Source organism: Saccopteryx leptura, chromosome 1, assembly GCF_036850995.1.
Source record: "Saccopteryx leptura isolate mSacLep1 chromosome 1, mSacLep1_pri_phased_curated, whole genome shotgun sequence".
Classification (NCBI taxonomy): Eukaryota; Metazoa; Chordata; class Mammalia; order Chiroptera; family Emballonuridae; genus Saccopteryx; species Saccopteryx leptura.
This window is the reverse complement of record NC_089503.1, coordinates 127,658,203-127,683,152: the sequence shown is the minus strand read 5'-3', so window position 1 is coordinate 127,683,152 and position 24,950 is coordinate 127,658,203. Positions and strand designations below refer to the sequence as shown.

Genomic DNA, 24,950 nt, shown 5'->3' with positions numbered 1-24,950 from the left:
AAGGAGATAACCAGGAGCTCAGCAGACTAACCAGCCCTCTTGAAGCGCTTAGGCCTCATAAAATCAAGAATTTTTGGACAGCATTTAAATAATGTGTATAAGTCAGCAGCAGTTATACCAGTACCTGGCATTATTCAGAAGCTCTGGATTGTTGCGGCCAGAAATCTCTACATAATTTTCACTTCCAGGTCAGCATTGAGGGTAGTGATGGAGGTGCTCAAACATATACCACTGAGCTGAGTTAAGCATCTTCGATGTGGAATTGTTTTGCTCTCCCTGTTTTTTCTATGCCTCATGGAAAACCCAACAGCTAGAATTCAAGATACCGTGATATATTTTGGCTATATCTCAACTTGAGATCAACTGATGATGAGCTCACTGATAGTTTTGGGGAAGAACTACGGCCTTAATCACTCCGGAGAGAGGCAGGAGCAGTGTGTAGTCTACCTCTGGGGTAGACGGTCTGAGTGCATGATGAAACACCTGAAATCTCTGTGCAGTCTCCTCTTTTAAATTAAAAATGTATTTCAAATTTGCATTCAAACCCATAAAATATCCAAGTTAATATTGAAAAGGTATTATTTTCAAATTTTATATCTCAGTTTCTCCCCCCTTCTGGATCCCCCTGCCCCATGCCATCTCCAGAAACCAGGGGCGCACTCTCAGTCTCTGTGCTGGACACCATTAGCAGTGCTGCTGCAGGGAGGTAATTTGAAATGACTAATGAAAGAAAAACCGCATGTCATCCTAGCACTGCTCAAGCTTCTTTTTCTTTTATAAAAAGCAACCATCAGTGAGCTATTTTGTTATCTAACCTAAAAAAGAAAATGTCCTGTGATTTGGGCCCTCTTTAAGGAAGATACTCAACTTTTAGGCAGTATGTTTTCTTTTGTTTGATTTTAGAATAAGAGGAGGAAGGAGATTTCCCAGAGCCAGTGCCCCATAGACTGTATAGAAAACATACTTCTGATCACCAGCTCTCCAATCAGAGGTGCTAACACTGTGCACACCCCTTATTGTGTCAGTCTGTTTGCAACCCCAAACTGTTCTGCCTGGTCTTTATGAATACCACTCTGAAAAGGCAGGAGGCTTTCAGCTGTCCATCTTTGGTGACATGGGGCCACCTTCTCTGGACGATTGCACAGAGTCTGGATAAATTTGTGTCCAGCCAGGGGGAGAAAAGAGTATCTGGAAATGAAACTCCTTAGGTTTTAAACCAACATGGTTATTTGTCCACTGATTCATTTGTTTTTAGAACACACTTATATTGAACATTCTCCATATGCCCGACCTGATTGCTGGAGTCTGAGCACACAGAGATGAATAAAATGGAGCCTCTGCTGTCAAGAAGATCACAAAAATGTTCTATTAGAAAACTATGGTTTACTGGAAGACCAGAAGGGATTATCAGGGCATCTTGGTTAAGTTTGTGCAACATACCTAGGAAGTGAGTGGACATGCCGGCTGGCAGCTACATTAGGTCTCTCAGAGTTGACTCCAATATTGGAAAAACTTTAAGTACTGTGGAGATTCAGAAGCAGAGGAGAAAGCACAGCACCATGGCAGAATGAGATGGCTCGTATTTGTGCCGCCCCCCTACACCTCAATAATAATAATTTGAAATTTGCCCACAGACAAAAGTACCCTGTTGGAGCTCTGGGGTCCTGCTCCTATGTCTAGGGCTCATGGAGGAGTCTCACCCACCCATGCATTAGGTAATAGTCATTTGGACCTTGGCCCTGGCTATGGACCCCACAGTGGTTCATGAACCTTCTGTGGCCCCTCTCAGCCATGGTCTGGGAGCCTCTGGAAGACACTCTCCACCAGTCACAGTCCAGATAATAGTCCAGGTTTCTAGAGGAAAAGTTCCAGCACACTATGGGGGGAAAAATGTAAGTCTGAATACATTGAACTAGGTAATAGTACAGTTTGACTCGACCCACATCACCCCTCCCCCATGATGGCCCAGCTTAGGGTCAAGAGCGTTCTTCTCAGCCATGGTTTCTCCTGAAGGGGAACACAAGAGCATTGAGTGAGAACAAAGGCTTCCTCAGCCAGTCAGAACACTACACGGAAGCTCACGTCTCTCCTGACCCATCCAGAATACTAAATTGGAAGCTTCGTGGCACAGGAAGAGGCTGAAAGAGTGGCAGATAGGACCTTCCAAGGGCATTTAAGGGGATTGCATAAATGGCTTTGAGGCCTCCATCAAGCAGCCTGTGCACGAGCCACTGGGAATACCTCACCCATGGATCCTCCCCCTACCTGGCCCATGGTCAGCCCCGCTGCCTCCCACTCTTGCTCTGTGGCCAGCACCCCATGTGCACTACCAATGTCAGTGGAGGGATTGAGCTTTAGCAGACAGCTAGTGAGCACACACAAAAAGCTGGCCCACATATGGGGACTTAACATGCGCAGGTTTTGTTTGGGAAAATGAGAGGCTGTCAGCCATTGGTCTGGTGCATTGGATGAAGAGGTGGCAAACAAGTTTAAAAATTCTGCCACTAGGCCCTGGCCGGTTGGCTCAGTGGTAGAGCGTAGGCCTGGTGTGCAGGAGTCCCGGGTTTGATTCCTGGCCAGGGCACACAGGAGAGGCACCCATCTGCTTCTCCACCCCTCCCCCCTCCTTCTTTTCTGTCTCTCTCTTCCCCTCCCGCAGCCAGGGCTCCATTGGAGCAAAGTTGGCCCAGGCGCTGAGATGGCTCTGTGGCCTCTGCCTCAGGCGCTAGAATGGCTCTGGTTGCAACAGAGTGACGACGCCCCAGATGGGAAGAACATCGCCCCCTGGTGGGCGTGCCAGGTGGATCCCGGTTGGGCGCATGCGGGAGTCTGTTTGACTGCCTCCCCGTTTCCAACTTCAGAAAAATACAAAGAAAAAAAAAAGAATTCTGCCACTAAAGGGAGTGAGGAGCATGGAGCAATTTTTCAAAGACATACAAATAAATGGTCAACATATACCTGGAAAGATGCTCAATGTCACTAAGTAGATGCAAATCAAAACCACAATGAGGTATCTCCTCACATCTGTTAAAATGGCTGTTATCAAAAAGACAAGAGATAAAACAGTGTTGACAAGGATATGGAGAAAAGGAAATCTTTGTGCATATTGATGAGAGTAAATGGTTTCAGTCACTGTGCAAAACAGTATGGAAGTCCCTCAAAAAAATTAAAAACAGAACTGCCATGTGATCCAGTAATCTCACCACTAGAATATATCTATCGAAATTGAAATCAGGATCTCGAACAGAAATTGGCGCGCCCACACTCATTGTAGCATTATTCACAGTAGCCATGATATGGAAACAAGTTCGGTGTCTGTCAGATGAACAGATGAAGAAAATGTGAGATACATAAACATATCACACCCTTACCTCAGTTTATGTACTGTTACCAAAATAACAGACAACTAGGTTTCTTGAGGTACTTTTATTCTTTAAAAAGAAAAAGAAAAAGCAGCTCATTTCACCTAGGTAAAATTAAAAAAAAAATAAGATATTTGTGTCCGTATACCCGGACTGCTTTCTCACCTGAGAGAAATGAAAATGTAATTTTTACCTCACCAGAACTCTGCCTTTAGGTTAGAAACTGATTTACCAAGTAATTCCTCCATATCTGTCACCCAATTTGTTAGGTTTCTTTGGGCTTTTGGACGCTCAAAACTTGAGAGCTGGAATTAATGCCCCATCAACAGTATCAGGGTTCAAGCCAACTGTGAATTATTGTGTGGCCACAGGCATATTTGGATATCTGTATCTCCAAAGTCCAGTTTTTAGGTATTAAAAAAAATATTTGGTCACATTTTGGCTGCAACTGACGTCAAGTTAGAATCATAGAGTTAGAAACTTTCTCAATTATATCAGCTCTCTCTCCCTTACTTTATAATTCAATGAGAGCACAACTCTCACACATGAAATTCCAAGTGGACTCTATTCTTAAAACTTCAAGGGAGTGGGGAGAGAAAGGCCTCATACCCAACTAGCTGTCACTTTTTTTGAATAAATGGCTACTGCTGTTGTTATGGATTGAACCGTGTTCCCCCTAAAGAAGACATGTTGAAATCCTAAGCCCCCATAGCTCAGAACATGCCTTTTCTTGGAAACAGGGTTATTGCAGATGTGATTAGTTAAGATGAGGCCCTACTGGAGTAGGGCGGGTGCTAATTCGGCATGGCTGGTGTCCTCATGAGAAGACGGTCATGTGAAAACGAATACACACAGGAGATGTCACTTGATGGTGAAGACAGAGATGGGAGGGATGCAGGAATGAGCCAAGGAGTGCCAGGGATTGGTGACCAAGCGCTAGAGGCCAGGATAGGCAAGGAAGGATGACTCTGCAAGTTTCAGGGAGCACTGCCCTGCCAACAGCTTGGTTTCAGACTTCTGGCCTCCAGAACTGGAAGACTATAAATTCCTATTGTTTTAAGCTACCCAGCTGTGGTAGCTTGTTTTGGCAGCCCTGGGAAACTAAGGCAGCGATCCACACAATGGGCTAGACTCTGCCAGGAGGGCATCCTGCAATTTTATTCTATGTATTCCAATGCTCCCTCCACACTACACATTCCTTCTCCTCCTCACCTCTCCCACATATGCACTGAGCAAGGTAACCCAGGAATGGATCTGAAGATGGAGAAATTCATCACTCAAACTGCAGGAATCCCTACAGCATGCATCTGTGAGAGGCCCCCAAGGGGAAAAGGGCTCCAGTATGAGTAGGCAACTCTTTTTATCTCGATGCATGAAAGAAACTTTAAAGACATCTCAATGAAACCCGAGAAAGCAAGCTGCAGTTCTTCCTAGTACAGAGAATTTTAGAAGTGAAAAAGGCATCCGCGTGTTGGCACATAAGTTTGTTCAGTGGGCCAGGCTGCGCCTTCTTGTGCTGAGGTTCATTTAGGTCTATACTTTCAAACCCCCTGCCATGTCCAGCATGAGAACCTTCCCTTATGTTACTTCCTGCAAGTCCCCACCTCCAGCCACCACTATTCCTCACTAAGGCTCGAGATGTGGGCAATGAGTACAGCAGGACACTGCCACCCCTAACCCCATGCTCATAGGCACTAATGTGAGGAGTTCCGGGAAAGGATTGTTCCCATAGATTGCTTAAATATATTTTCTGTGCGATTAACTGCAAACCCCGGCAGGCCCTGAAGTGCACTAAGGGAGTCCTCCCGCCCACGTTCTGGAAGTGAGAGGGACCTGTGCTGGCTCTGCATGTTTGGGACATCTAGTCTCTTTCCTGGGAATACCAAGGGGAACTTGAGTTCTAATTGGTTGCACTGATGATGCTACTGCAAGACACTGACCTGGAAGTCAACATTTCACTCTCAGTTTGAGGCTTAGAGGGGTGGTGAGAGGAAGAGGGGGGTGGTGTAGCTGCTTTCTCAGACCCCTGGTATTGTAAAGTGATAAGATGTGCATGAAGCAACATGAAAACTAAAACCTCAGCCTGCACCAGCCTCTTAGGCTGTTGGCTGTGTTGTAACACTTTCACTAACTGGTTAAGATCATGTCATTATAGGGGGAAAAAAATGAGTTTAACATTCATTGAAGTCAGCCTTGTTTATAAACTGCTCCCCTGAGTTAGTTCAAGGGGCTGTTAGACACGACTGCCGCAGGCTCAGAAAGGAACTTCCTTTCTTAACATCAATCCTAGTGAGATGGGAAAATGGCTCTTTCTAGCTTGCTTTGTTCCCAGGGAGAAGCCAGTGACCTTATGGCTGATGACCTTATGGCTGATGAGCTCAGCTTCTCCCAGCCACCGCTGGCTTGGTCGGGAGGAAAGGGCTCTGAATGCAAGCACGGCCAGTTTCAGGAGAGTTCTCTGCGGTCCTAAAACCTTAAGCCCCTGGGACTGGGTATTGTGTCCTCATTTCTTAAGGAATCCACTCTTCCTTTGCACTTGGATCTTTTGTTTTGTTAGTGATATCCACCAATCAGCATTTGCATATTCTGATCTCTGCATTCCAGGCTCCATTCTCCTCCCTCAGCACTCTAGTCAATACTAACGGTCACAAGTGCCATTTATGAAGAGCTTCCTACCCTACATGTTAGGGTTGTGCCAGGTATGTATGCATTTGATTTAGTGATGGAAACAGGCCATAAGGGAGGTATTGGTTCCCCCTTTGGCTGCTGAGGAAAGTGGGAATTTGAGGAGTTAATCCCAGGTCTCACAGCTCACTAGACAGGGTGGAGTCAAGATTGCAACCTTGGTTATCTTCAGTGCCCACCTGGGCTCTATAGTACTGCGTGATTCCTCTTACAATCTCATCAGCACTTGAACCTTCCATGGAGAACCAGGGAAACTACAGAGCAACTTCAACTAACAAGCAGAAAGGGATTATGTGATATTTATATGTGATTAAATACAATCTATGATGTTTATGGGACACGGTATTCATACAAAATCAACTTTGGGGGGGTCTTACTTGCAGAAATATGTGGGAAATCATTACTCATCAGCTTGCTCAGGACACCCCAGGGGATGGCAGTAGGATTCTCCTTGCAAGCTGCATTTGTCACAGTTTACATGAAACAGAACCAATAGGAGATACAGATATGATTATCACAAGGAATTGGCTCACATGATTGTGAGGGTTGGCAAGTCCAAACACTGCAAGGCTAGTGTCCTGGTTTGAGTCTGAGGGCCAGGAGCTGCTGTGGAGGAATGGAGGGAGGAATCAGTGTTTCAGTTCAAAGGCAGCAGGCAAGAGGGGATTCTCTCACTCAAAGGAAGGTTAGCCTTTTCTACTGTTTAAGCCTCCAAATGATTGGATGAGGCCCACTCACACAATGGAAGACACTCGTTTTACTCAGCCTGCCAATTTAAATGTTGACCTTATCCAAAAAAATACCCTCACAGAAACACTCAAGAGTAATATTTGACTAAATAGCTGGGCACCTGGTGGCCCATTCAAACTGACAGATAAAATTGACCACCACACATGCCCGTGTAGATGTGTGGCTGGTCGCTGCCTCAAATACTGTGGTGAGGATGGAGGGCCCCAGACACCGTGGTGAGAACTTGGGCAGGATACCTTACTGATGTCTACCTGGGCCTGAGGGGAAGCAGGCCAGTGGTCAAAGTTTTCCATCTTTGTTATGCTTTTTCTTCATGATACAAAATCAAATGAAAGAGAGAATAAGAACAGGTGCCTTTGAGAATGTTATATGAGAGTGTGTAATTATAGGTCGGAGTAGCTTGTATAAATGAAGTTTCCTACTTCACTTTTAGACCTCACATGATTATTAATTTCTAGCATACTGTCTCTTTCTGAGAATAATCACTGAAGATTTGAAGTTATGTATCAAATTATCCATATTGATCCCAGAATTATAAAGAAAATATGATTAACACTTTTTCCTCTTATTTGCTAGAGCTTGACATAAAGTAAGAAATCTATATTAATTTGAAAAAAAATATTTTTACTCAGTTCTCAAAATAGGGTTGTTTTGTTTTGATGTGATCTGAGTTTAATGATATATTTAAGATATATTTGAAGTGTGTATGTGTGTGTTTGGCTTGAGTAGAATGAAAACACACACTAGAGTTTCTGAAGGTGGCTGATACACAGATTCTAAGACCAGTGTATATATTGTTTTGTATTGTTTTTGTCTGTTTTTAGTAGACCAGGCATTTGGAAAGACCTGAAGACCATGGGCTCAGTGTCTCTCTTTATATTCTTCATCACACTGCTTGTCCTGGGTAGACAGGTAAGAAGTTTGGTTTTCCACATAATTTCTCTGAAGTCTTGTATTAATAATACTTTGAGGATATGCATCGTAGTTACTTTTATGCAAACAAATATTCAAACATCAGAGTCATCTTATCACTTAGAAGAGAATAGATAGCCCACAATGTGTGGGCAAAAATACAGACAAAAGGAGAAAGTTCTCATATTTCCCACTAATGGCAAACTTGATGAATGTTAAGCCAAATTCAGAGGGTCCTGAAACATGAAAGACAGAAACAAGGTCAGTCGTTTACACATCAAAGCTTTATTGTCTAGCTTGGCCAAATGGCGGGAACTCCTACAGAAATCTGAGGGAGAGCATGCTGGCCCTTTGTTCTACTTAGTTTTTATAGTTTTGTAAGTGGGAAGTACAGAAACAAAAATTGCAATTAGGAGCCCCTTACCACTATTGGTTATAGTCATATGTCCTTTAACATGATAAGACCTCGTTCAATTTGCAAGCCATACATCATTTTGGAGAAAACAAAATTTACAAGCCAACACAATGGTAGAAAGTTGTCTCTTTACATATTAAAGGCATTCCTATATTATCTACTGTTTATCTGCCATCTCTCTGTCCAGAGTCACATGGGTTAACCACACGCATTTACATAGGAGAGGTAGTTTTGGTGGGGACAAATGCCCGCAAATGGCTCATTGCTATGAGAAAAGGTTTATTTTGGTTTTTCTCTTCCTGCACCTGGCTAGCCATTCACCCCTTTCCCCACAGGCATGGTGGAATGTCTAGGGAATCCATGTTTCCCTCCTCTTTGCATTACAACATAATGCCAAGGGCTATCCTGACTATGCCAATCACACGTACAGAGACTATTCTCACAATTTCTCTGCACACCTTAACCCAAATTAATAAAATATTCTCCAAGCCTCTTATAATATTAATATTAATTATGTAGCCTTTGGTACTTTACAACACCTGCGGGTGAAATGGTTCAGTGGCTCCTCAATGAATGATAGAGATGTAAATCAATTTCTTGTTAAATCTCAAGATTTGTTTTGTATGTTTCATAAGCCTAAAAAGTATTCCCTCGATAGCTGATACTGTTTGAAAAAAAATCCTCCTGACTGAGACTTTGTTTTTCAATATGTATAGTTTGCTTTTTTTTTTTGAAGTGGTGTATGGCCAGTAGTCACCACCATGATGGCCATGCACATGCAGGTTCACATTAGATTCAGGCAGATGGTAAAGAAACAGTGGAACCAAAAAACAGTAGGCCATTCCTTTATTCGAGACTTGCACCCGCTGATAAGCAAACACACAGGGAAAACACTTCCCTGTTTATTCATTCAGGACTCACAAAGCTACTGACACATTATCTGGTTCCACAACCAGGAGAATCTTCTCCGGTTTCCCCTAGAATCAAAGGTCTCACCAGTCCCAAAGTCCCTCACCTCTGGTTCCCCAGCTTCTCCTTCAGCACTCTGCCTTCTCTCTGCTCTCACTCTGCAAAAAAAGGCTTCTCCCTCCTCCAGCAAACATTAGCAAGACAAAGGCCCTCCCCAAGCAGGAAAGTAATTTGCAGTTTCACATATCACATACGTGGTGCTGCCCAGCGCTATTCTTTAACACTAAAGGTGAGCAAACTCAAAAGATACAGATTTTACAAACTCATTTGTCCAACGAGTGGGTATGAATATCTTTGCTGCCACTTGTAATCATTCCTAGAAATACTAACTTTTGTTTAAAATTTTTATTTTACAATGCAAATGAAACTATTCTTCCAACCCTTGGCCCCCCACTTCCTACTGGTTTCCCAGTAGAGGCTGTGAGTACAGGGTTTTTAAGGGCAATATTCTTTCTATGCCTGCTCACCAGGATGTTCTCCCAAAGAACAAACTCATCTCATGCCAGGCAACTCTACCTCAGCCAAGCTTTGCTTTGAGTTCTTTGATGCATAACATGAAACCAAATAGTGATTAGTTTAGAAATAACCAACTAAGATGCAAATCCATTTAAATTATATATACATCGGTAAACTGTTTAACAGTAGGAAGCTGTTAATGCCAGGGCAGAGACCAGATCTGTGACTGCCAGCCCAGAGGCCTGGCAACACTGTCGTCTTCCATCTCCCCGAGCAGTGCTAGCACCAGTGTGCTCTAGGAGCTCGCGGGGCGGGCCTCAGCACTCTCCCCGGAGCTGAGCTATTGTCCTGCTGCAGGGCTTTGCAGATACCTGTCTCCCTGCCGCCCTTCCCTGCCTCTGTCGCTGGCACCTGCTTGGTTCTGCTTTCATTGGTTTGCTTTTTTGACAACCTGCACATTTCTCTAAGCTGGTTATACCATGTTGTTGTTCTTTCTTTTTTCATGTGTTTCTCCTGCTACCTGGTTTTCTTACTGTTGACCAGCTGTCTGCTCTCATTCTTAGAGAAAAGGCATGTCCTGTAAGATTATATACAGGAAATCCTGTAACCCAGATGGGAAAGCACTGGGTTCCTTGCAGAATATCACCTAGATGATCATCCCTCAGGAAACAACCTGGCCCTTCCTGCTGTGAAGTCACCTGTTTCTTCTCCACTTCCTACCAGGGGTGTTTTGTCCTGCACTTTCTCCTGTTAGAATGGTCACTCCGATTGCTTCATTTTAAGAACCTAGAATCAGAGTGAGTTTTCCCACATTTTTATTGATCATTCAGATGATAAGCATTCAGTCCCATTTCATAAATGTGGTTGAGTTCAGTGGCTATGCATTTATCTTTTACTTTCTAATTGATTTATGAGAATTAAAGGTATTGATATTATGGTTGGACATTAATTGAGCACAATAGTGCTCATGCCTATCTCATAGGAAGTCATTCCTTTTTTATCTCTAATGTAACAAGTAATACATATATACATCTAGAAGTCATTACTCCCCTCAAGAGTAATCATGTTCACAGTTATCCTTTAACAACTGGCACCAAGGATATTCCAAGGTGAGCCAGGAGGCTGACCTTCTACCGAAAATCATTAAGAGAATGATTTGCTAAGGTCCAAAGTCTTCTGGGCTAATAAGAACTGTGGAGTCTGAGATGTAGTGTTTCTGCACACTCTTTCAGAAAGACAAGTATATTATAAGCAAATGTGCAATATTTAAAATTATATTCTAATTTTTTTTTTTGCTTTATTTTATTTCTGGCTTAATCCCTTCACCTTTTTCACCCAGCCCCACCACCTCCCCTCTCCTCTGACAGCTGTCAGTCTGTTCTCTGTATCTATGAGTCTGTTTCTGTTTTGTCTGTTAGTTTATTTTGTTCATTATGAAATGAGGTTTTTTTTATGTTTCTTAAGTATTCATGTCCACAGAGTTATTTGTTTCCTGAATGGTTTTGTAAACCATTGCACAGACATTTTGCAACTTATTTTTGTTGTCATTTGTCCTAATGGCTCCCTTGTCCCATGACCACCTTTTTTGAAATGATGATGATTGCTTCCAGTCAAATCAGTGTAATAAATATTGCTGTGGGCTTCTAAGAAAACAAAATGCATGGCCTGCATGCATGGGGTTGTTCTCTGTACTGAAGTTCATCCAGTTTGTGATGGAAATGCGAGCCAACCCAAGGGCCTTTTTTTTTTTTTTTTTTCAGAGACAGAGAGAGTCAGAGAGAGGAATAGACAGGGACAGACAGACAGGAATGGAGAGAGATGAGAAGCATCAATCATCAGTTTTTCATTGCAACACCTTAGTTGTTCATTGATTGCTTTCTCATATGTGCCTTGACCGCGGGCCTTCAGCAGACCAAGTAACCCCTTGCTCAAGCCAGTGACCTTGGGTCCACACTGGTGAGCTTTGCTCAAACCAGATGAGCCTGTGCTCAAACTGGCGACCTCGGGGTCTCGAACCTGGGTCTTTCCGCATCCCAGTCCGACACTCTATCCACTGTACCACCACCTGGTCAGGCCCCAAGGGCCTCTTTTGAAAAAGGAAGATTCCCTGTCTTTTTTCCAAGTTTAAACAGCACACCACCACCAGGGTCTGCATTCTTGGTGGGTTCATTCAACATATGGAACCCAGCAGAGAGCAGATTCATGGTCTAAGAGTAAGGCTGATGTCACTGTGTGTGAGTTGAGAATCCAGGCAAAGGCACGCCACACACTTCCGGCACCCCAGCCAGGAACCACTCTTCTGTCCGTGTAGAAAGGTATAAAGCCCTCCAGTTTCTCAGCTTCTTTTCAGAACTAGGCAAAGCACAGAGCTGCCCTGGAGGCGGTGCTGCAGTGTGAAGCACAGCAGTGAGGGTTGGTGGGGTCCCCATAGGACCTGGATGCCTCTTCCAGGCTTCCTCCTTTCTCCCTCCATCACCAGAGTGAGTGAAAAGCAAATGCTACATCTCTGAGTTGGACCTGGGTCCCTGAGAACTTGAGAGTAGCCTCAGACAGAATCTGAGAGATGGGTGGCGATGTGAGGACTGAAGCATGAGGCAGAGCTGCTCTTATTGGAAGTGACACACAGTGTCTTGGAGGTGGTGGCTGGCCCTCTTCACATGGCCGCACCCCATGTCTGTCTCCCTCTCCTTTCTCTGGTAAGGACATCAGCCATTCGATTCACAGCCCACCCTAAATCCAGGATGGTCTCATCCTGAAATCCTGAAGTTACTTACATCTGTAGACACCCTGTCTCCAGTTAAGGTCATGGTCACAAATCCTGGAGACTAGGACTTGTAACTGTCCTTTTGGGGACAATGTTAAATCTATGACAACTGTCTTCTTTTGCGGGCCTCCACTCAAGTTTCTAATGTACTAACACATCAAGGAAGGGATTCCTCCACAGAGAGCATTGCTAGGGAGTTGAGACGTGAATGAAGATTTGGCAAAATGGCACTTTCAGTCTAGTGTAGCCGGTCTCAAAGTGCTCTGGTTCCTTTCGCTAAAGACTTGCGAAACGCTTGCTTGTGATGCAAGAGCAATCACTCTGAAAACCAGCATGGCTGCCTCCTTGTGTGGTTTATAGAAACCTTCCAAACCCGCATGGCTTGAGTTTGCTGCCTGCCCTACTGGCGCCTGGCCTTCAGCTCGCGTTCCATTTCATCTAACCTTGATGTACATCTGTGCTCCTCGGTGCCTCCACATGGATTGCTCTGTCATTTTAGTTTAAAACGAGCTACATCACTGGTTTAATTTTAACCCCCAAAGACCCAAATAATCTGTTCTCCAAGCTAGAGGCAGGTCATTTCTAGTAAGTGCCTAGCATGATTGCCATAAATACAGAATGTGGGAAATTTGGCATTAATGTAAACAGTTAATATAAACAAACTAAAAAATATTGTTTGTAATTAAAAGAAAAATGTCTGGCTATGTGAGGCAAAAATAAATGCCACACCAGAGAAGGAGGAGTAATTTTTTAGTGGATCATACATAGTTAGATCAAACCTAATAGATGAATGATCATTGTTTTTAAGATTCAGAATGTGGATATTTTTCCTTAATTGTCATTTGTTTATGAGAGGCTGTCCGTGTGTATGTGTGTATGTGTTGCTGTTGTGTTTGTTTTGTACAGTCACTGGTATAATTAACCAAACCATAAAACAAGCAAACCCCCTACATCTAGTTCTTCTTTGCATTTATTTGTCAATAAATTACTATCTGTACTGAAATACACCCTCTCTATTAGGCCCTTTTGTAATACGAGGATCCACTCAAGTCCATTTCAGTATATCAAATTATTTACATCAGAGCTGACACAAAGTGATGCCAAAATCAGAGACTCTTTGACAGTAAATTGGTCTCTCTGTTTCTACAATATTAACTGTTTTTTAAAAAAGATTGTTTTAATACATTATAAAGCATTTGCTGCACATAAGTTTTTATTACCAGGCACCATCTTAATCAAATGATATCAAAATGAACTTTTGTCCAAATATAATGTCTTTTCTCAGTACAATGAATCACCAAATAAAAATGTGTATTTTTCAATGAATACTTAATTATATAATTTGTGGTAGAGGAAAACTGATTTTTTAAATGTTAAAGGCAAACAACCACAAATGCACACTGTTATTTTTTATATGTAAGTCATCAAACAATACATTGCCTTTTCTAATGTGGTTTTCATTTTTCATTTATTCATTATTTGCATTCTATTATACCTCTTTTCACAAAATAATTCAAGCCATCTTTTTATGAAAATAATTAAGCAGGAAGCTTTTATGTCTTTTTTTCTTGCAAGCTTCCAACTTAACTGTTTTCTCTGTTTCTGACGCTGGTTCTTCCCCGGATTTGTTTTTGCAAATCCATGTTAGAGACTGAGTGAGAGGCATTGACGGGGAGCAGTGGGCTTTGCAAGGAAGCTGACAATTCTATTTGGGGGTTCTTTTTTTGGTTTGGTTTCATTCTTTTTATTTTCTCTTTGAAACCTCTACTCTCTGGCAGGACAAGATGCCTATTGTTTCTTTACCTCTGTGTCCTCTTGTAACAGAATGAATATTACTGTAGGTTAGACTTCTTATGGAAGAACAAGTTCAATAAAGAGCGAGAGGAGATAGAAACCATGGAGAATCTGAACCGCGTGCTGCTGGAGAACGTGCTGCCTGCGCACGTGGCCGAGCACTTCCTGGCCAGGAGCCTGAAGAACGAGGTGAGATGAGGCGGGGCTGATGGCCGGGACTGGACGGTGGACTGGGTGAGGGCTGGATGCTCCAGGCAGTCACCTAGGTACCAATGGGTGGCACTCCAAACATCTAAGTGTTCAAGCCCGGTATTGAGTTGGTCCACTTTCAAGAGGTTATTGATTAGATGAATAGATGTCAATGGAGGATAAGAAGCTAGAATCACTTCTGAGTATCGTAGCATGGAGCTGATTAATTATTCCCAAATTTTTCCCTAGTCACATAAAGTTCTGAAGGTCAATACTAGCTACTGGGGTTCCAAATATATATGTCACAAAAGTGGCCACCACCCTGTCTCCAGTGCAGGAGAATGTCTTAGTACCAGCATGCAATAGAGACCCAAATCCAGGGGTAAATTAAACCTCCCACACATTCATTCTTTCATTTCTCACAACTTCCCTGAGAGCCTTTTAAGGGTCTTATCATTTCAAAGATATGAGATAGAATTTGGAAATTATCCACACAAGAGCAGATCAAAGTCTTGAGTCCATTCGTTTAAATAGATGGAAATGGAAATTTCACAGAAAGTCTGAAGGGATGGATATTTAACTAGCATTGGAAAGGCTAGAGTGTTGTTTCAGTGTTGAAATGGCTTTTGAAATGAAATGTCTTTAATATTTCTGAATTACAAGAGTCAGCAGATGTATCTCCAGGGGGACTGTATTAATTTAAGACACATATATTCAGCACTCACCATGTGTAAAGGCCAATATTGAGTACAGTGGAGTTTCAAAGATGCGTCAGGCGCTCTCCTGTTCTTAAGAAATGTTTAATAAGGCTGGGAGTAGGTGAGGGAGCTGGAAACCTATATAGATGGATGAACTCGTGTCAGGCCAAGTAGACACACCTTGTACAAGTTCACTGTCTTTCCCTAAGGCTCCTTGCGGGGATGTTCTAGTTATTGTTGAGCAGGGTTATTTCCACCAAATTCCAGACCTAAACAGGGTACAACAGAATACGACCGACACTGGGACCAGGACCCCAGAGCAAGGCTTCTAGACATGGAGGATGCCAGCAGCACCAGCCAAGCCTGCCCCTCCTGGGCCCCAGGCCAGCTCTTCCCACCTGCTCTGCCTGCTGGGTGGCTGACAGCACAGCTCTGGTCCCAGGCCTGACACTGCTAGCTGTGATCTCAAGGTTCATTCTCTTAGAGGCTGTTACTAATTTTAAAAGCAATAATTCATGCAAGCTCTTAGAGCCATGCCCGGCACACAGTGCAGCAAACACTCCATTTTAGATATCTTTTAAGTAAATATCCCAAACTTATGCAGAACTTTAGACTCACTGCCTTCTTCCCTCCTCCTGCCACCCCCACTCTGGAATTTATCAATAGCTTTCAAAGAAGGCTTCTTCTCCCAGCTCTTCTGGGCCTGAGTAGAGTGCAGAGGGAAACCTAATGTCACCACTTGCCCCCTTCTGCGACAGCATCCCCTTCCAGCTCCTTCTCAGGGGCTGGGCTGAGCTCTCACCACTCAGAGGCCCCGGTGATTTTAGAGCATGAACAAGGGCATGACTGTCAGTCCCACGGTAAAGGTTACCACTCCATGGCTTTCTAGAACAATCTTTGGGAACATGGCATGAGACCTAGGCCAAGACCCAGATTAACAAAGAGATGTCTGGAGTGTGGCTTTGATTCTCCTACCTCTCACATGGATGTACAAAGGGAATTCCTTTGCCTCCTGAAATAGGGAGTAAAGAATGATTTAATTGCAGTCACAATTCCTAAAAGCTTTTATTTGAGAGAACAGCTGTACGCTGTGCCTGTGCTCCGGTGTGTAGGCAGAGAGCCGCCGCTGCGTCCACGCCCAGGCCTACAGGACGCGGGGGTGGGGGCAGCCTCGGTCTCACTCGGAACCTGTGCAAGCTTATCCCTCGGTCATGGACTGTCCTGGCCAGACCCAGGCCTGCAGGACGCGGGAGTGGGGGCAGCCTCGGTCTTACTCGGAACCTGTGCAAGCTTATCCCTCGGTCATGGACTGTCCTGGCCAGACCCAGGCCTGCAGGACGCGGGAGTGGGGGCAGCCTCGGTCTCACTCGGAACCTGTGCAAGCTTATCCCTCGGTCATGGACTGTCCTGGCCAGACCCAGGCCTGCAGGACACGGGGGTGGGGGCAGCCTCGGTCTTACTCAGAACCTGTGCAAGCTTATCCCTCAAGACCCAGGCCTGCAGGCCCCTCAGGCTCAAACTCGGAGCCCGCTGGTTTACAAAGCCTGCTCTCAAACTGCTGTGCTGTCACAGGAATGCTGAGATGCTCTTGAAATGACATCAAAGCTAACTTTCATCACTTGTTGAAAGGAGCTCATTTTGTCACCCAGTGGACCTCTTGCCAAGTCCCCGGGTGTGTATGATTTTGAGCCAGGTCATCTCATTTTAAGAGGGCTGATACTTGATCACAACAAGACACAGATGCCCTTGAGGATGTGGGGGAACACACCTTGCACACGAAACAGTCCCTCCCTGTCGGCTAACTATGAGCCTTCCCGGTGACCATGGGGCAGACCCTTCCACCTGTTCCTGAGAGAGCCAGGCTAGTCTACTGGGTTCTTCTTGGGCTCTCCTGGAAAAATTAGACATTAGCTGGCAATTGGGGACAGACAATAGGGAGAAGGTGAAAAATGGGAACACCCCCTGTCAGCAGCCTGAGTCAGTACCAGAGCCCTGATCTGGGAGTCAGGGAACCTGAATGGCAGTTCTGAACACTTCCTGGTGCACACCAAACTCCCTGAAGCCTAGATGAGGAGCTCCCAGCATCTCCACCACAGGGCACAGCAGCTCTGATCATACTGTGTTTTCATGTTCTATTTGCTCTCCCTCCAGCTGGACCTTAAGCTTCTTTAGAACACAGCACATGCTGTCTATCTCTGTGTGCCTAACACCTGGTGTGAAGCCGAGCCCACAGGAAGGGAGAGAGACAAACAGGATGCTAAAGTGAATTTCAGTCTGCGAGTACAGACAGTAGTTCCTTTATTCTAAAGCGGGTTCTGAACAGTGCACAGAATTTTCAAATACACAAGCTGCATGTCTCTTGACCCTTCATAGCAATCAACAGGGAGTGTAGAGGTGGAAAGGGGGCTCTGAGGCAGAGGTAGTGAAAATGAGCCTCTCCTGAAGGATGGTGGGGAGTTCCTCCTTCACCTCTAGCCTCTTGAACTGACCGGAACCGCTCAGCTTGGGTTTGCCCCCTACGACTTGGGCCCCTGAGTTATTCTGGAGAAGCATCCCCATCTGGGGGACACAGACGTCAGGCGGATTCCCGACAGGTGGGAAATGCAGAGGGCAGGGGCTGATTGAAGTATCCAGTTGGGGCCTGAGGTGGGGATACAAGGGGACTATCAAGGGCTCTAGAGGGCAAAGGGTGCTATGTTGCCAGGGGCCAAGCAAAAGAAAGTCAATTAGATGCTATTTGAAAGGCTGCCTGGAGGGTGAAGGAACCCCAGCAGAGATGCTAGAAGAACAGCCTGAGAGCCCAGGGCAGGAAATATGGTAACAGGCAGAAGGGGAGTGCATCGCCTACATTAAGGGAACCTTGGGAGGGGTATCTGGTGATGGGACAGGTGACAGGAAGTCTTCAAATAACCCATGAAAATGTCCTCTGGGCTGTGGAACCCAGGGAGCAGGATGCAGTTTATAGAAAACTCTCCTGCAGTAGACATTTTTTTCTCATTCTCTGACCCTGGATAGTCGGGAAAGCCTGGCTAGTGAGTTGGAGAGTCAAAGGAGAAGCATGAGCAGTGGGGAAAGAGGATAAAAGCCAACTGTGCCTTCTCCCCCAATCTGCAGACCCGCCCCCATGGCAGCAGGCATGGCCACCCCAGGCAAAGGGAAAGGTGTACATTCAACTGGGTTCTGAGTTTTGACTACTTGTTGGACTGGGCACTTTAATTACTGATAAGAGGACTGCATGACCTGAGTGACAGGTAGAGCCATGGGGTTGACCCAACTTTTTGTGCAGAATTCAGGAAGAATTTATCTCACTCAATAAACTGAAAAAGACAATGAGCACAAAAATGAACTTGCCTTGTGTATATTTTTCCATTATCTGAGCAGAATGGTTACATGCAAATGAATCTTGAAATGCCATCTAAGCTCACTTCCAATTCTAAAGCACATTGACCCCTTTGTAGCAGCAATGTGATGGACAGGGGTCACCTATTCTGGATTCTGAAATCCAAAATCCTTCAAAGACTGCCCATCTGCCCTACTCCCAACCCCAATCCTCTGAAATATCAGACAAACTCAGATTACTGACCAATCAGCTTGTGGTCCTCTCTGTCTGTCCCCAAGCTCAACCCAAAGACCTGAGAAAACCTCTCATGATTTTAGGGTATGGTTCTTAGCTCTGTGAGTTTCATTGACTCCACAGGTTTTGTGAATCTTTTCATTTGTGAAGTTTCCCTGATCACAAGTATAGTCCTAGGGAAACCCTGAATCAGGGACCAGGGACCAGTAATTCATGCTCACCCTGGGTGTCTTCCCCTAGGGTTCCAAGTGACCAATCTGTCAAAGAGAGTGGGTGAGCAGTTTGCAGCCTAAGCCCCCAGCAGTGCTCAGTCTACAGAGGGCTAGTCCGGGACTTCAGAGGTTAGTGGAGCAAGCTGGGAGCCTCGGTGGGTCACCAAACAACACTGACCTTCCATTCCCTCCTTTAGCCTGTGGTTTGTAATCAAAGTTGCACAGCTGGATAACCCATGTAGCTTTTCAAGTAGATGCATATGCTTGGGGCCAACTCCAGGGGATGAATGAGGTTTGGTTGGTCAGTGGGGGGCCCAGGCGTATGCTTTCATGAAAGCCCTGTTGGTGACTCTCCATGCATTCTTATTGGAGAACCATGAAATGAGATGATATATCAGGTCGCTTCCAGCTCGAACAAACTGGAGTATCCTGGGGTGAAAGGTGAGAAGGCAATGTGAAAGCATCAACCTGGGGTTTTGTTAGATTCCAAACAAGTGCCATTAAAACAGATCTTCATAGACAAACTGCCGGTCAGCTTAGCATTGCATCTCATTAGTTCCCATTCCCAGTCACCCTTGGTAGCTGTGACCTTGGGCAAATAATATAACTGCTCTGTGCCTCAGTTACATCATCTGTAGATTGAGAATAATAGTACCAGCCTCGTAGGATTATTGTCAGGGGCAAGTTAATGCCTGTAGAGTTCAGAGAGGCACCCATCCTTTCATGAAGCAAACAGTCAGTTAGTGATTTTTGTGCTTATTGTTGCCATCATCACTGTTCCCCAGAGAGTAACTCTGGCTGATGTCAGCAGACTATGGGGAAATTCAGACTATAGGAAATATACCCTTGCCTTACTAGATGTGCACCTTTTCCTTAAGAGCAAGAAAGTCAGTGGAATGTATACTGTTTACAAAATTGGTATATTTAACTAGAACAGGTTCCGAGGATGTTATCTCTCCCCTATTACCCTGATTCCTTGGCTTAGTCAGCGTTACTATCCCCTAACCTTGGTAGTGACATATACTACTGGTTATCTTTGCATAACAAACATTCCCAAAAACAACTTTGCAGAAGGAGAAAGTACAAGTCTACACAATGAGCCAGCTCAATCATACTGGAAACATAGTATAAAAGGGAAACCTTGATTCTATTGTTCATGTATTTTTTACAGAATCATGAAGCAGCGGCAAAAGGCATTATATGAAGGTTGGCCCTGAGAACAGGAAGATTACATAAGTCTAGGTCTTCCAGGAAGTGGTTGTGTCCTTCCAGGGGTCACCATTGACCTGATGTATTTGTTATAAGACCTTTGTGGGGGAAGAATGGTGGTTCTGAGAGGCCACACTGAATTTATGGTGCTGTTGAGGTGCTTACTCTCTGCCAAGGGATTCATCTGTGTGCCCCAAAGCACAGAGCTCACTGATAGAATCTGTGCAGAGTGGATTTCCTCACACACAGGAAGTGCCAGCTGCTAACATTCTTTCCTCATGCAGAGGGTGGCCATCTCGTATTTCAGAATTGACCTTATATTTTCTGGAGGAAGGAGCACTTCCCATGATGCACTGCACCACCATGTCTCCTGACTATCCTGCCTCTGTTGGGCCATCTGAGCGCCCTGATGACCCAGCACCAGTGAGAGGGCAGATCTTCATTTCTAGAATTAGCCCCTGTACCCACTTAATAACCCTTCCTTTCTGAAACTCACTGAACTTGAAGATTTAATTATGCATTGGGAAAATTATAGAAACATCTTGAAACTGTCCTTACAAGGCATTGTAATTTTATTTATGTCCATGGACAAAGGACAATGAGCCTATTTCTATTTGAAAATAGGTATCTGTGTTAAATATTGTTGGTGTCTAATGCAATAAGATATAGGTAGCCTGAGGAGTTTCATTGGTTCCTTCTTAGTGAAACTTAGAAGTAACTTAATGACTTTCATCTGTTCTCTTCAGGAGACACTAAAAAAGAAAATGCAGAAAGACCTCAATCCAAAGAATGAAGCCATAATGAATCATTTTAGGACAATGTAGTGGTTTGGAAAATCATCTTGTTTCCCTTCAGTTGCTTAAAGAACATATTTTTCCTAAGCCAGAAGTCTGTGGTCTCTTGTAAGAGAGACCTAAGGTAGAGATGGCAAAGCGCTTTAACCGGAAGGGAACATCATATTAGCAGGAATGGGCAGCGGTTTGAAGATTCTGAGCCTGCATCTGGCTCATTAGAAGCCTTCAGCTGTGATCAATGGCCAGTGTCTGAAATGGGCCTGGCGTCTGGGTGATACAGGTGGTATAGGGCACCGGGTGACTTCTTTACCAATCCTAGTGTAAAGAAACACTTGTATTGGGAGAGTGCATGTTTGAAAGGTTTTCTGTTCCTGAGCTTTTCCTTTTCTCCTGGCAGGAATTATACCACCAGTCCTATGACTGCGTCTGTGTTATGTTTGCCTCCATTCCTGATTTCAAAGAATTCTACACAGAATCGGATGTCAACAAGGAGGGCTTGGAATGCCTGCGGCTCCTAAATGAGATCATTGCTGACTTTGATGATGTAGGTACTTGAGACTGACCCTGGGGCAAGAGTAGACCCAGTCCCATACCTGGGCATTTCCATGGCCAGTGCCTTTGAAGTTGCTCATCATGGTATATCTTAAAATTTGTCCTTTGGTGTAATTTCTTATGTCTGGAGTTAAAGCCTTTCACTCTGTTTAGGCCTCTGAAAATTTTGGAGAGACAAATGTATTTTATTTGTGAGATGGTATGATTGCTAGGAACAACTACCAAAATCTGTTCAATAAAATACCTATCCAGTATGCTCATGAATTTTCTCGAAAGGTTTGAGCTCCAAGGAAATACTTGCCCATCTATTTTTATATAAAGAATATAATGAATCTATTTATCATAGTAGATTATTGGCCTGTCGATGCATATTTGAAGGTCTTTGTCAGATATCAACTTGAACTGTACATGGATGACATGCTTTATAGTTGAAAAAGCGATGTGTACCTAGGATCATTTATTTTACAAGAGACAAAGTATACATTTTAGAATTTGAAAGAGATGTCATTTTTCAATTTTCAATATGCTGCCTATATAAAGAATAATAGATTTTGTTTTCTAGCAAGAACAAACCCACCTTTGGTTTTAAAAATGTTGTTACATCATTTTTATAAATATCAAAAAATATATAGAAAATTGATATCCACGAACATAATAAGGTTCTCATGGTTCTGGAACTTTGAAATACAGTAATAAAATTATGTAATATAATGGCTTCAGGTCAACCTTCTTAAATGCCTTGTGGGACCTATACATTTCTCTACTACTATCTTTATCACATGAGGTTGACTCAGACTCATAGCAAAGTGATGACAACTAGAGATTTTCACGGGTGTGCCAAGTTCGTAGTGGAAAATGGGGGCATATTTCCTCCACTTTCCCTCAGTAAAATAAATGTTCCCCAGTCCCAGTGGAGCGAGTGACAATACTCTTTCATACTGGATTGGCTCTTGGATATGTGGTATGAGGATTTGCTAACCTGTCTTCAATTCTTCGACTTGGAATCTTGAAGGAAACTTCTCTGAAAGTAGGGAGGCCAAGGAAGGGTCAGGAAGACGTCCCAGTTTTTGGTTGATGCCTTTACCTCCTGAGCAGACACACGACCTTCCAGAGTTTCCTTCATTTGTTCCTGTATTTGAGGCCACAATTACATGCCTCATAATTTATCCTGCTTCCTTCCCTAGCAAATTTTAAAAGGTGATTCGTGTTCATTGGGGGTGAATCACTATGCTGCATTTCCTACCAAGGACACACTCTTTGTGAAATTCCAAAAGCCCAAGGTTGAAGGATGAATAAGCAGTGGTTGAAACATCTCATGTTACTATGACTGTGAACTAGAAATTGAGGATGTCTCTAGAAAGTGCTTGACCTTGGGTCAGCACTCGGCTAAATAACTAAATGATTGTCATTGCCTCATAGCTGCTGTCGAAGCCAAAATTCAGTGGAGTTGAAAAGATCAAGACCATCGGCAGCACATACATGGCAGCGACGGGTCTGAGTGCCGTGCCCAGCCAGGAGCATGCCCAGGTACAGACATGTCAGCCTCACCAGGGCCCATGGGAGCCTTGACTCTGCACACAGGTCATCTGAGGACCCAAAGTGGTCATGAAATGACCATAAATTGTTCTGTGTGCACTCCTAAATCTCAGTAATCAAGATCTTAAGAGAAAAGATGAGAACTCTAGAGACTTCTGAGGCTTTGTTCACTGAACTTTCTCTGGTGGATAAGGAAAGAAAAATTCAACCAATTCAATAGCTGCTTGATACCGGATAAATATACAAAACATAGGCAATTAGAGCTGTTTATTTAAAAATGGCTCATTACTGGATGACTCCTTATCTTTTGGTTAAAAACATGAGGTCAAGCCTGACCAGGTGGTGATACACTGGATAGAGTGTTGGCCTGGAATGCTAAGGACCCAGGTTTGAAACTCTGAGGTCACCAGCTTGAGCAAGGGTTCACTCATTCTACTGAAGTCTCCTTGTCAAGGCACATATGAAAAAGCAATCAATGAACAACTAAGGCAGTGCAAAAAAGAATGGATGTTTCTCACTTCTCTCCCTTCCTGTCTGTCTGCCCCTCTCTCTTTCTCACTCTTGCTAAAAAAAAAATTGGTCAAAATCCAAGCTGACCACATAGAAATTTGGTTGAAAACATGATTTGGACAAAATTGAACACCTTTAATCACCTAGGCTTTTTAAGGGGTTTTCCGTTATGGTGTGTGTGTGTGTGTGTGTGTGTGTGTGTGTGTGTGTATCTTATTTAACTTGTGGGTTCATAAACATTCCCCAAGGGACAGTGGGCTCCCTGACAGGCACCAGCATACCAGCATAGGTTTGCTGTAGGACAGATGTGCTGGGTGCAGCACCGAGGTCCAGACCTTACCAGAGCACACTTGCTGAAGACAGGGGGGGTCCCCCAAAGGGCTGAGCCACATGTGCTTAGCTTCCTCGCCATACCCACCTCGCATTGATGGAGTGAGAGCAGAACATAGGGACAGCAGCTTGATAAAACAGAGCTCCCTCCTCCAGCAACATCAGGACAGGATCTTCTTTTCCCTCTTTGTATTCATGGGCAGAGAATAAAATGTGAAATGTCCAAATCAAGATTAACACCAGCATTTTTCCAGGTGGACAAGGTAACGTGTCCTGTTCGCTCTCCTCCTCATGTACTTGCTTTTAGATCATTGTTTTAGTGGGTGTGCCTTACTCTAGTAATAAGTAAAAGAAACAAGCAATAATAGAAAACTAGAAAGGATCTTGTATTGGTTTCTGAGCAGCACCCTCCCAAGCTATGTTGGTGTCTGAGAGAAAAGAAAAAACGTTCACCCTTGTCTACATGGTTTTGTGTATTTTTAATAGGTAGGTTGTTATTTCCAGCACATTCAAGTATTGAAAAATGATTGTAAAATTGGCAAACAGAGTTATTAAAATGTACAACATTGTTTTAATTTGAAATATCTTATTTATACCAAAAATACAACTAACTCAGAGTTTTACTTCCCTGGCTTTAATGGAAGAAAACTTATTTATTTTTTAATACCGTTAATGATATGGGAAAAATCAGCCATTAAAAAAAAACACATAAAATCTTCACATAGGCATGGACATTTTCCCTTTTGCCTTGGCTCTAAGATGTTCAGCACAGCGCTGTCAGAGCCTGTCTGTCTTAGTCAGCTTGGTCACTGTAACAAAACACCACAGGTGGGGCAGCTTAAGGAACAAAAATTTCTTTTCTCCAGTCTGGAGGCTGAAACTTCCAGGTCAGGCTTCTGTGGGGCCCAGTTCATGGTGAGAGCTCTTTTCCTGGCTTTTAGATAGACACCTTCTTCCTCTGTCCAGGCATGACAGAGAGAGAGAGAGAGAGGTCTTGGCGGGGAGTTTTAGGGCCTCAAGATAGGATTTTGGAGAAGACACAATTCAGTCTATACCCTTGTCTGTCTTCATTTAAAATTTTAATAGTTTAGTTCATTCTGGATTTGTGTTCACTAATTTTGATATTTAAAAACATTGCACTAGGGATTATTTCTCATGATTAATGAGCTTCTTTGTGTCCCCATAAGTTTTGTGCCCAAAGTGGGTACCTCACTCTCCTTGCTCTAATTCCAGCTCTAA

At 43.8% G+C, this 24,950-nt stretch overlaps 1 protein-coding gene across 3 annotated transcripts in view; it reads left to right on the top strand.

Annotated features, from left to right (window-relative positions):
- The window catches only part of ADCY2 (adenylate cyclase 2), a 412,700-nt gene that overhangs the window by 366,651 nt on the left and 21,099 nt on the right, over positions 1-24,950 (top strand). Inside the window, exons 19-22 of one of the 3 annotated variants that reach the window (XM_066374707.1) lie at positions 7,625-7,709; positions 14,138-14,296; positions 21,181-21,327; positions 22,755-22,862. In XM_066374707.1, coding sequence (XP_066230804.1) covers positions 7,625-7,709; positions 14,138-14,296; positions 21,181-21,327; positions 22,755-22,862 — 499 coding nt within the window. Of the gene's footprint in view, positions 1-7,621; positions 7,710-14,137; positions 14,297-21,180; positions 21,328-22,754; positions 22,863-24,950 lie in introns of all 3 variants that reach the window. The other 2 variants (XM_066374698.1, XM_066374716.1) reach the window with 2 other exon arrangements.